Here is a 13,575-nt window from a genome sequence, read left to right on the forward strand (position 1 = left end):
CTCCGTCCTATCATTACTGTTGTGTATAAAGTACACGGTTCAGGCTCAATATCTATCGGCCGCTGTGGTGGTGCCGTCAGGCTCTGCGTTCCAGCTATGTCCCCGCCCACAATACGATCGACTGGCGCATTTCAACCAAGTAATTTCCACCTATACGCCTTCTCTGCGTTCATTGGCCATTACCACAAAATACCGGCCCACTTCTCTCATCTTTGGCTTGCTCTTTAGACGTGACACGCCTACTGGAGTTCCCCCGCCCCGCGGTCCCTCCCACTGCTCACTCCGCAGGTCCCCGCTGCCATGGACGGGCGGGGAGGCGGCAGCGGCGGCGGTAGTACTGTTTCGGTGATGAGGGGAGTGGAGGCAGCTGCGACACCCGATGAGCAGCAGCCCCGGACTGCAGGGAGAAGAGGCACTCGCAGCCCTTGTAGCTCGGCGGGTACGCCCGGCACCGGGAAGGGCAGCCCGAATGGGGAGTGCAGGCGGGAGCTTTCCGAGGCGCCGCCCCGGGAACACAAGGTATCCTTCTCCACCGAGCCTCCGCGGGGGTCCTCACCAGGCAAGGACAATGAAGATGGTGAGGCCGGGGAAGACGAAGACCGCTCCGGGTTCATGCACCGCCAACTCTCTGCCATGCTCCAACCTGGGGTCAACAAGTTCTCTCTCCGGATGTTCGGCAGCCAAAAGGCGGTGGAGAGGGAGCAGGAGAGGGTGAAATCCGCGGGGGCATGGATCATACACCCCTACAGTGACTTCAGGTACATACCCTGTACTAGGGGTGGGGGCACTGCGATACTTGGACATAGTGATGGGGTGGGCGAGACATCAGGAAGGGGTGCAGTGCGAATGGGTGCCTGCCAATGACAATGTGGACGATAGTGCCCGTACAGTAGTGACGTGTGACAGCTCCATTCTAGTGCATGATTGCCCACCAAGGACCTTCTGCCCGCTCTTTATACCAGGCTGTGGCACTAGTACAGCTTTATATCCCCTGAGGTCGGAGTGGTGTTCTGCAGCAGTCCCACTTACATGTTCTAACTCCAAGGTTTTGAAGGGACACCAGAAGGTCATTGGGCTTGTCTTCTTTGTGTGGGACATATAGATGCTGGGAGAGGCGGCATCATCATGAGACGGCCTGTATGGCAACGCATGCCTACGTTTCATACCAACTTCCTTTCTGGCATGACTGTCCTTGCATGCAAATTCCTCTATCAATGCTGAAGCATGCCACCAGGCACAGGAGCAAGTTACATCTTGACATCACTAAGCAAAGTCCTTTATAGAACAGTTTGAATGGACACATGAGTGGTAAACCTATTGTAAGGAGTAACTATGTTTTATTTATAGCTAGGAAAGCTTCCAAGGCAAGACATAGAAGGAAGCCTGATGAGGGGTGTGCATCCTCTGCTGCAGTTAAGGCCTCCTCTACAGGTCCTTCCAGCATTGAATGGGTTAGCAGCTCTCTCCTCCCTCTCATGCCGCTGTTCAAGGTTGCGATGTACTTGATGTTTGTATAGGCTTCAGCCATGTATCACCTGGTTTCCAAGCTCCATCCTTTGCTTCATCTGTTGATCACCCTTTTTTTTTTTTTTTTAACAATGTGTTTTTTCTTTGGCTGGTGTAACAAACTGATTCAGGTTAGTAGGTGCCAGGGTCATTCATGTAGGGTAGAAATGTACCAGCACAAGAGACTTCTTATTCCGCCTGGGCTTTTTGTGAGTTTATTAGCCCAGTTATTACATTTGGTAACTTGAAGTCACCCAGCAGATGGCCGTAAAATGAAATGCTTGGCCGGTTATGTAACTTTGACTGAGATAATGTTATAACATATCCTGTGTTTGCCCCATCGCCCTTGCAATGTATATTTGTTAGTTAAACATATTTGTGTAATACTAAATGGTCTGAATGTCAAATATTATATTATGGAAACAATATGAACCATAAATATGGGCACCAGTTACATCTGAAGGCAAGACTGGGGTAATGCTGCCATTGAAAAGGGCAAAAAATGTGTGTGTTGATGATCAGAATTTATATCCATATTTCCATCCAAGCACATTTGTATCCTTGTTTGTGGCAGACCTGGCAGTACTCATGTTAGTGTTGTCATATTCAGAACCCTGTTCCATCCCATATAATTCTCTTGTATGTAATGAGATCCCATGTAACAGGATTTTGCTACTAATCCCTATACTTATGTGTAAACAAATATACATGTATTGGAGCTGTCCATGGTGCTGACTACAGAGGTAAACAGCTGAAAGCTCTAAGTGTGGCCTGGTGATGAAGTGACAGCTTAGTTGAGTCACTTCATATGATACCTAAGTGCCCTTAGGCTCCTCTACCACTCCGGTGTAAATCTGTAGCCTTTACAGCACGAGAACAGCAACTCTTTGTCTTATTATAAGTCATCCTCTAACCTTACCACTTACTGAGAACATTTCTGGAATTAAAAATATTCCTTTTAAAATCTCTTAAAGAAATGAAACACCAGCCAAGAGAAAGAGTAGTAGTTCCATACCACCCCTCCTCCATGGTAAGAATTAGTATAGGAGTCTTTAGTCTGGGGTCTTTTCATGGATTCAAAGTGGATAGTATAACTTTTATAACTAAAATGTAGCATTTCCTTCAATAAGGAATGTAAGCAGCAAACCACCTAATATTATCATAACATGTACCCAATAGAAATCACAAATCTCTCGCATGACCATAGTCATCTATGCTCAACACTACTCAAAGTGAAAAAAAACCCTGATATTCTAAGAAAGAGTGCATAGGTTTTACCGTGGTACCAATGTGTCCTCCTATATCTTCTACTGCCATGTATGGGAGGATTGGCAACATTTCTATTATGTAGATCAATTGGCGGTTTAATGTAATTGTGACTTTCTTGACACCGCATCTATGTACCAGGACCACAGTCAACCATGAACGATAGTCACACTCAAAAACTGTATGTCATCTATTACATACCTGATATTCTAACTTATTTCTCTGTTCGTGGTCTTTATGAAATCATAGAATCGGGGACTTTGGAGGAAACCGGTCGAGAGGCTAATATGACATTAATGGAGCAGTGAGTGTATGAGAGTCATCCGGATCTAGGGGACAGCTCTGTGTTACAGTGACAAGAACTCTCTGCTATGTTTAAGCCCTAAAGACCTATTGGTGTGCTGAAGAATATAAGCAGATCCAGTCTTTGTTTATGAGGAGATTATATTTTGGAGTGTGTGAAGGATATATTATGTATATCTCTGTGGGGGTGTTTGTCCAGTAATGTGTTCGCTTTATGTAGTAGTACGTGTTTCTGTACATGTCATGGTCTGTAGATGTCTTCAGCTATCTGCTTATGTGTTCATCACATTGAGTATATTGCTGCAATTCCACTCTCTTTATGGAGGTATCTTTGGCAGTATGTGTTGTCCTTCTGAAGTCAGCTAGACAAAGGTTTTCTCTGAACTGACCCATGAAGAGTCATGCATTCGGATATCATGAGACTCTAGTCTCCGACCTTGTAGGTCAAGTAACATTGGGAAAATGTTATTATTTGTATTCTATGTTCAATTGTGTTTGGCCCTGAAGGCATCTTATCCACAGTGTAGGTGATACATTTTAGATTGCTGGTAGCCCCACCATTGAGACCCCCACTAATCACTAGGACAGGGGGTGCAGGGGCATGCTCCACTGGGGATTCATACGAACTCCTCACTGCTTGTGTTGGTAAGAGAGAAAGGGGCACTAGGGACCCCATTACTAGAGATTGGTGGCGGTCCCAGTGATCTAGCATTTGTCACCTATCCAGTGGATAGATGATAAATGTTCACTGTTCGAAAACCCTTTAATGGTTAAACCTACTGCTGTACTTAAAAGGGCTTTCCCAATTGGACAACCTCTCCTTACAATGAAAACACCCAACAATCATCAGATCATTGTGCGCCTGGCTTCGTTCAACCGCTTCTTTCCCTTACATCGGCAATTTTAGATATACAGTTAGGTCCAGAATTATTTGGACAGTGACACAATCTTCATAATTTGGGCTCTGCCTGCCACCACATTGGATTTGAAATGAAACAACCAAGAGTCAATTGAAGTGTAGACTTTCAGGTTTAATTCAAGGGGTTGAACAAAAATATCCTATGAAACGTTTAGGAATTGCAACCATTTTTCTACACAGCCTCCTCATTTCAGGGGCTCAAAAGTAATTGGACAAATTAACATTACCATAAATAAAATGTGTTTTTTAATACTTTGTAGAGAATCCTTTGCATTCAATGACGGCCTGAAGTCTGTAACCCATGGACATTACCAAACGCTGGGTTTCTTCCTTTGTGATGCTTTGCCCGGCCTTTACTACAGCTGTCTTCAGTTGTTGCTTGTTTGTGGGTCTTTCTGCCTTAAAGATGCTCTGCCACAACATTATAAGTGCCCTGTCTCCTACATAAGGAGATGGGCGCTATAATGTAGGTGACAGTAGTGCTTTTTATTTAATAAAACGATCTGTTTTCACCACTTTATTAGCGATTTTAGATTTATGCTAATGAGTTGCTTAATGCCCAAGTGGGCGTATTTTTACTTTAGACCAAGCGGGCATTGTACAGAGGAGTGTATGACGCTGACCAATCAGCATCATGCACTCCTCTCCATTCATTTAGTCAGCGCATAGGGATCCTGCTAGATCCTTATGTGCGGTCTTATACAAACACATTAACGATACTGAAGTATTTAGACAGTGAATAGACATTCCACGGGATGTCTATTCACAATCTCTGCACTTCGTTACTGTTTTTGTGATGGTTACAGCAGAGCAAAGCGTAATCTCACTGTAACCTGTCATCTACCGCGTAATCTCGCGAGACTACGCTTCCTCTGCTGTAACTACGACAGACAGAGTAACGAAGTGCAGAGATTGTGAATAGACATCCCGTGGAATGTCTATTCACTGTCTAAGCACGTCAGTATCGTTAATGTGTTCGTATAAGACAGCACATAAGGATCTAGCAGGATCCCTATGCGCTGAGTAAATGAATGGAGAGGAGTGCATGAGGCTTATTGGTCAGCGTCATACACTCCTCTGTACAACGCCCACTTGGTCTAAAGTAAAAACACGCCCACTTGGGCATTAAGCAACTTATTAGCATAAATCTAAAATCGCTAATAAAGTGGTGAAAACAGATCGTTTTATTAAATAAAAAGCACTGCGGTCACCTACGTTATAACGCCAATCTCCTTATGTAGGAGATAGGGCACTTATAATGTGGTGACAGAGCCTCTTTAAGTTTTGTCTTAAGCAAGTCAAATGCAGCTCGATCGGGTTGAGATCTGGTGATTGACTTGGCCATTGCAGAATATTCCACTTCTTTGCCTTAAAAAAAACTCCTGGGTTGCTTTCGCAGTATGTTTTGTGTCATTGTCCATCTATACTGTGAAGCGAAGTCCAATAAACCTTGCTGCATTTGGTTGAATCTGAGCAGAAAGTATATCCCTGAACACTTCAGAATTCATCCGGCTGCTTCTGTCACATCATTAATAAACACTAGTGACCCAGTGCCTTTGGCAGCCATGCATGCCCATGCCATCACACTGCCTCCACCATGTTTTACAGAGGATGTGGTGTGCTTTGGATCATGAGCCGTTCCAAGCCTTCTCCAGACTTTCTTCCTCCCATCATTCTGGTACAGGTTGATCTTAGTTTCATCTGTCCAAAGAATGTTGTTCCAGAACTGGGCTGGCTTCTTTAGACGACGTTTGGCAAAGTCTAATATGGCCTTTCTATCTTTGAGGCTGATTAATGGTTTGCACCTTGTGGTGAACCCTCTGCGTTTGCTCTCATGAAGTTTTCTCTTTATGGTAGACTTAGATACTGATACACCTACTTCCAGGAGAGTGATCTTCACTTGGGTAGATGTTGTGAAGGGGTTTTTCTTCAACATGGAAAGGATTCTGCGATTATCCACCACTGTTGTCTTCTGTGGACGTCCAGGCCTTTTGGAGATCACCAGAGCACTCTCTTTCAAGAATGTACCTAACTGTTGACTTGGCCACTCCTAACATTTGTGCTATCTCTCTGATGGATTTCTTCATTCTTTTCAGCCTAACGATTCCCTTGCATTGAGAGCTCCTTTGACCTCATGTTGTGGGTTCACAGCAACAGCTTCCAAATGCAAATGCCACGCCTGGAATCAACTCCAGACCTTTTACCTGCTTAATTGATGATGGATTAACGAGGGAATAGCCCATGCAGCCTATTAAATAGCTTTTGAGATAATTGTCCAATTACCTTTGGTCCCTTGAAAAAGAGGCAGCTACATATTAAAGATCTGTAATTCCTAAACCCTTCCTCAAATACGGTGTGAATGCTCTCAAATGAAAGCTGAGAGTCTGCATTTTAAGCTCATATTGATTATATAACAGTATATTCAATATGTTTTGGTAAATCGCTAAAATTCCAAAACTTGTGTCACTGTCCAAATAATTCTGGACCTAACTGTAAATGATGTATATGGAATAGGGTTATTTCTGCAATAGGTCTGCCAGTGCAGCTATAATTACACATTTTTCACATGAAAATCCTTAAAATGTGATACATTAAGTCCGTCTTAGGGCCGACTGACCCATGTTCATTCATGGTTGCATTGAGTCTGCCAAAGCTCATAGGAGTCTTCGGTGGACCACCCCCCTCTATGATATTAATATGCCTTGTAAGGGCATATGGAAAAGGGTTGTCCTGAGGAGACTATCTTTTTTTAAAGGTAACCAGTCACCAGGATTCGTCCCTTTTACGTCTGAAAATATAATCCTGAGCTTGCCATGTGACATGTCCGGGGTTAATATTGGTGCTAACATCTTCTGGCCCTCTATTGGCAGTTCTAGGGGCCATTTAGTAGTTGCAATTGCACAGACTAGCTCAGCTATGATAGGATAGTGTACAGACAATCTAAATGAGGCCTATGATAGTGCTTTGGGCCAAGTATTTTGCACCATGTAGAATCGTAGGTCAGGTATAGAAATGCATATCCAAGGATATCTTAACACGTTATTGCCTAATTTGGCACAGATTGCTTGGTTACTAGAGAAAGTTGACTATATATTATGTGACTAAAAGAATATAAACACCATAATATCACAAGCATATTTGCTTGTTCAACATCTTATTATAAAACTAAGGACATTAACATTTGTGTTGGTCTCCTTTGCTGCTCCTTCTTCTTCTTCTTTTTTTTTTTTCAGATGGCTCTCCACTCGATAGTCCGTTCCACCAGAAGACTATTAGCCTGGATTCGCACGAGCATGTTACGTCCGTAATGGACGGAACGTATTTCGGCCGCAAGTCCCGGATCGAACACACTGCAGGGAGCCGGGCTCCTAGCATCATAGTTATGTACGACGCTAGGAGTCCCTGCCTCTCTGTGGAACTGCTGTCCCGTACTGTAAACATGATTACAGTACGGGACAGTTGTCCCGCAGCGAGGCAGGGACTCCTAGCATCGTACATAACTATGATGCTAGGAGCCCGGCTCCCTGCAGTGTGTTCGGTCCGGGACTTGCGGCCGAAATACGTTCCGTCCATTACGGACGTAATGTGCTCGTGTGAACCCAGCCTTAGTGAGGTTGGGCACTGATGTGGCAAATAAAGGCCCTTTTACACGGCACATACATAACAATATAGCATGTTGATTGGACTTTGTTTGTTCCATTCAAACAGAGCAATGATTGGAATTTATGGGGACGAACAATTGTTAATGTGACCTAAGGTACCCATACAGTTTGCACATTGTCAGAAGAACAAAACCCTGTTTACAAACGGAGATGTGCTGCAACAAGCGACCATTTTTCTAGCCACCTAAAGAATAGTTTGTCGGCTGATTGCTGCCCAATGATCAAGAACGAGAGCTTGTACAAATGCTTATTCGCTCAATCATTGGTCAGTGTTAAAGGGCCTATATCCATGTACTAGAAAATCATCAGTTTTATAGCCCTAGCAAAGTTTGGTAATTCTTTTATTTTTATTATGCGTTTTTTTTAATGTTTTGACAACAGGAAGTGAAGCCAGATTAGTTGTCATGTCTTAATTATCTTATAAATTGATGCTAAACTATCATTCTGTCAGCATCCTCAATAACAAAATTACAGTTTACCATCACAGGATAATTCATTCACTTTTTGTCACTATCTTTCAGCACTATCTTTAGTTTTTTTACCATCACATTCCGAAGAGTAAACTTGTATATTTTTATGTCAATATAGCCGTATGAGGGCTTGTTTTTTGCGGGACGAGTTGTATATTTTAATTGCATAATTTTTGGGTACACATAGTGTATTTAACTTTTTTAGAGGAGGGAATAAAAAAAACAAACAGGTATTCTAGCATTGTTTTTTGCGTTTCAAACTTTCACAGTTCACTATGCGGCATAAATAGCATGTTACCATTATTCTATGGGTCGGTACGTTTGTAGCGATACTAAATATGTATACTTTTTTTTAATGTTTTTACTATGTTTGCACAAAAAACCCCTTTAAAAAAAATACTTGTTTTTGCATCGCCGCATTTCAAGAGCCGTAACTTTTTTATTTTTCTGTTTATTATGCCCCCGGCTGCCATGGCAACCCATGGGCTGATGGGGTGACAGAGGGAGCTCCCTCCCTCTGTCAAACACCTAGATACCGCGGTCGCTATTGACCGCGGCATCTAAGGGCTTAAACGGCCAGAATCGGACTACTCTTCAATTCCGGCAGTTGCAGCAGGAGCCTGGCTGTGTAGAACAGCCGTGCTCCTGCTGCTGATCTCCTGGGTACAGTGGCAGTACCCACGAGATACGTGCGACAAATATATCCATCACGTAGCGGGAACCGGCACCTAATCGTAACAGATATATCCGTCGTTAAGGGGTTAAAAAACGGCTGCTACAACAAAACAGTAAAAAGTCGATGGGGCAGATTTAATATTAAACTTAGACAGCTTAAAGCGGCTCTGTCACCAGATTTTGCAACCCCTATCTGCTATTGCAGCAGATAGGCGCTGCAATGTAGATTACAGTAACGTTTTTATTTTTAAAAAACTAGCATTTTTGGCCAAGTTATGACCATTTTTGTATTTATGCAAATGAGGCTTGCAAAAGTCCAAGTGGGCGTGTATTATGTGCGTACATCGGGGCGTTTTTACTACTTTTACTAGCTGGGCGTTCTGACGAGAAGTATCATCCACTTCTCTTCAGAACGCCCAGCTTCTGGCAGTGCAGACACAGCCGTGTTCTCGAGAGATCACGCTGTGTCGTCACTCACAGGTCCTGCATCGTGTCGGACGAGCGAGGACACATCGGCACCAGAGGCTACAGTTGATTCTGCAGCAGCATCGGCGTTTGCAGGTAAGTCGATGTAGCTACTTATCTGCAAACGCTGATGCTGCTGCAGAATCAACTGTAGCCTCTGGTGCCGATGTGTCCTCGCTCGTCCGACACGATGCAGGACCTGGGGCAGGAAGTGAGTGACGTCACAGCGTGATCTCTCGAGAACACGCTGTGTGTCTGCACTGCCAGAAGTTGGGCGTTCTGAAGAGAAGTGGATGATACTTCTCGTCAGAACGCCCAGCTAGTAAAAGTAGTAAAAACGCCCCGATGTACGCACATAATACACGCCCACTTGGACTTTTGCAAGCCTCATTTGCATAAATACAAAAATGGTCATAACTTGGCCAAAAATGCTCGTTTTTTAAAAATAAAAACGTTACTGTAATCTACATTGCAGCGCCGATCTGCTGCAATAGCAGATAGGGGTTGCAAAATCTGGTGACAGAGCCTCTTTAAAGCCAGACCAGGCAGGCAGATGATGCGCCAAATTTATCACAGTGGTGCACACTGTAGGATAAGTTTGGTAGACAATGTGCATTTTTGTTGCGTTTTTAGCATGCGTTTTTTTTTTTTCGTTTTGGTAAAAAGTTCAACCAAAACAAAAACCAGCCTTAGGGCCCCATGCACACGACCGTATTTTTGTCCACTCGTAAATACTGGCGTAAATACGGGTCCTTGGTCACACGTATTCGACCCGTATTGCACCCGTATTTACGGGCACGTTTTTGGCTGCAAAATTGCACTGCATTAATCGTCAGCCCCTTCTCTCTATCAGTGCAGGCTAAAGAGAAGGGGCAGCCCTTTCCGTAATAAAAGTAAAAGAAATTCATACTTACCCGGCCGTTGTCTTGGTGACCGTCCCTCTCTTGACATCCAGTCCAACCTCCCTGGATGACGCGGCAGTCCATGTGACCGCTGCAGCCAGTGATTGGCCTGTGATTGACTGCAGCGGTCACATGGGCTGTAACGTCATCCCAGGAGGCCGGACTGGAGGAAGAAGCAGGGAGTTATGGGTAAGTATGAACGTCTTTTTTTTTTTTTTTTTTTTTTTTTTTTTTTTTTTTTTTTACAGCTTTATCTATATTGTGATCGGTAGCCACTGTCCAGGGTGCTGAAAGAGTTACTGTCGATCGTTTAACTCTTTCAGCACCCTGGACAGTGACTATTTACTGATGTCGCCTAGCAACGCTCTCGTAATTACGGGTGCACACACATAGTCACTTCTATGGGCTTCCCGTGCCGTAATTACTGCCTGAAACAAGACATGTTCTATCTTTTTCAACGGCACGAGCACCTTCCCGTAAGCATACAGGGAGGTACCCGTGGCCAATAGAAGTCTATGGGCCCGTAATTACGGTGGGTAGCGATAGACCATGCACGAACCAGTGTAGATATAGATGGTCCCGATGATGCTAGTAGTTCCACGTGTATGCAGCCGATGAAACAACGTCTTCCAATCTGGAAAAAAAAACCTTTGTCACCGATATGAAAAGAAGGAGAACAAATAGTGCAATACCCTTCAACACTGTGTTTGTCACGCAATTTTATTCCATACTTACAAAATAGGACAAATATTCAAGCTCCTAAAAATACGATAAAAGCATATGCGGCACGCCAAACTATCTCGTCCGACCCTGGGTTTCGGCCTTCTGGTTTCCTCTGGGGCATTTTTAGGCATATTTTGGCTATCTTACTTTACAATATTTTGTGCCAAATTTTGGTGCGCATTAAAGACGCCCTCTTCTTGCTAAGCCACTCCCCCTTTTCTAGACCCTTTTTAAAACTGTCTAGTGAGGCGCAAAAAGTGTAAAACACATAATAAATCTGGGACAAGGCATGTAAGCCAGTCTTTTGGCGCAAATTGAGCTAGAATTCTGGCGTTGGCTTAGAAAATCTCCACCAATAGTAAGTAAATAAATAATTTTGGCTATTGCTCTAGCATTAGATTTATGAATATATGATATTTTTTGTGAAAATGGCCTTTAAAGGTGGACATTAAATAAGTCTCCGCTTAACCAGCACGATCGGTCAAGTTATTTCTCCTAATTACCTCATAAACGTGCACACTTGGTCGAGCGTGCGTTTTTATTTTAATGGGGAGTTGGAATGAGTCGCTGCTAGATACCTCTGGCGGAAGCTTCTCTCCCATGGGACCAAGAGTTAGAGCATGTTAAAATCCAACATACCTGATCTATCTTTATCCCTACATGTCCCATTGGGGAAGAGACAGAAGGCATCCATTCACATACGATTGGTGGGTTCATATGGGCATCTTAAAGAGGCTCTGTCACAAGATTTTGCAACCCCTATCTGCTATTGCAGCAGATAGGCGCTGCAATGTAGATTACAGTAACGTTTTTATTTTTAAAAAACGAGCATTTTTGGCCAAGTTATGACCATTTTCGTATTTATGCAAATGAGGCTTGCAAAAGTACAACTGGGCGTGTTGAAAAGTAAAAGTACAACTGGGCGTGTATTATGTGTTACATCGGGGCGTGTTTACTACTTTTACTAGCTGGGCGTTGTGTATAGAAGTATCATCCACTTCTCTTCAGAACGCCCAGCTTCTGGCAGTGCAGACACAGCCGTGTTCTCCAGAGATCACGCTGTGACGTCACTCACAGGTCCTGCATCTTGTCAGACGAGCGAGGACACATCGGCACCAGAGGCTACAGTTGATTCTGCAGCAGCATCAGCGTTTACAGGTAAGTCGATGTAGCTACTTACCTGCAAATGCTGATGCTGCTGCAGAATCAACTGTAGCCTCTGGTGCCGATGTGGCCGTCACGATGCAGGACCTGTGAGTGACGTCACAGATCTGCACTGTCAGAAGCTGGGCGTTCTGAAGAGAAGAGGATGTTACTTCTCTTCAGAGCGCCCAGCTAGTGAAAGTATTAAAAACGCCCCGATGTACGTACATAATACACGCCCACTTGGACTTTTACTTTTAAACACACCCACTTGGACTTTTGCAAGCCTCATTTGCATAACTACAAAAATGGACATAACTTGGCCAAAAATGCTCGTTTTTTAAAAATAAAAACGTTACTGTAATCTACATTGCAGCGCCTATCTGCTGCAATAGCAGATAGTGGTTGCAAAATCTGGTGACAGAGCCTCTTTAAGTTTAATGGGGAAGTAAAACTCAACAACAAATCCGCAGCAAAAATCGCAAGTAGGGAAACAAATAAAGCCCTATATTCAGTTTAAAATAAAAAAAAATACAACTATACTCCTCTCCCCTGGTTTCCCATAGTGCTGCCGGTCTCCTGGGATGAAGTTTTGTCCCGTTTTGATAAAACGTCATCCCAGGAGGCTGGCAGCACAGAGACCAGCCGGGGGAGCAGGGAGGCATCGCTCCAGGGGAGGTGAGTTTTTTTTTTTTCATCTCCTCTTCTGCAGCGGCAAAACCAGCCGAAAATCTGAACCAAATTAAAACTATTTGGTGCAGACTTTTAGCTGGAATTCCCTGCGGAATCCGGGTAAGATTTTCCACAAAATTATCCGAAGCAAATCCAACCTGTATGAACATAGTGGCATACTGGAAAGGTGGTATCATATGAAATTGACACTTTGAATGAAACCAAGCTCTTTAGTGGGATTTAAAGCATTGATGGTACAAGTGCTCACCAGTGTGATAACATAGGAGTGGAATATTGAATTCGATGTGGTTGAGGCATACTGCCCATATGTAACACACAGCAATGATGCAATGTATGGTTGTTTTCTCCTTTTCTCGAAGACTGAATGTAGCAGCTCCCGTTGCTTTCCTCTTTAATCTCTCAGGGAAATGTTTCTAATTAACTAAGGTATCTAATTAATAAGATGCTAATGCAGGCAAATGATGGTGAAATCCAATTAGTTGAAGTGAACTGCTATGAAAACTAAGATCGTTTCCCATTGCACAATATACAGTGCTGAGAAAGTATTTGCCCCTCACCTGATTTCTTGTACTTTTGCTAGTTTTTCACATTTTAGATCATCCAACTAATTTTACTATAAGATAAAGACAACATAAATAATCACAAAATGAAGCTTTTAAATGATCATGCCATTTATTGGGATTAAAGATTTTAATCTATATCACCCATGTGAATAAGTAATGCCCCCTTAATACCTGGTTGTGCCACTCTCGGCAGTAACATCTGCAATCCAACGTTTGTGATAACTTGTGATGAGTCTTTTACGTGTGGAGGAATTTTGACCCCTTCTTCTTTTCAGATTTTGTTTT

The 13,575-nt window shown here is 43.4% G+C and overlaps 1 protein-coding gene across 2 annotated transcripts in view; it reads left to right on the top strand.

The window, feature by feature from the left end:
- Window positions 1–258: 258 nt before the first annotated feature.
- HCN2 (hyperpolarization activated cyclic nucleotide gated potassium and sodium channel 2) overlaps window positions 259–13,575 on the top strand; it is a 60,728-nt gene continuing 47,411 nt past the window's right edge. The window contains exon 1 of one of the 2 annotated variants that reach the window (XM_075825458.1): window positions 259–758. In XM_075825458.1, coding sequence (XP_075681573.1) covers window positions 301–758 — 458 coding nt within the window. In that variant the 5' untranslated portion in view covers window positions 259–300. Of the gene's footprint in view, window positions 759–910; window positions 1,320–13,575 lie in introns of those variants that run through there. The other variant, XM_075825459.1, reaches the window with a different exon arrangement.

Source organism: Rhinoderma darwinii, chromosome 1 (genome assembly GCF_050947455.1).
Source record: "Rhinoderma darwinii isolate aRhiDar2 chromosome 1, aRhiDar2.hap1, whole genome shotgun sequence".
Lineage (NCBI taxonomy): Eukaryota > Metazoa > Chordata > Amphibia > Anura > Rhinodermatidae > Rhinoderma > Rhinoderma darwinii.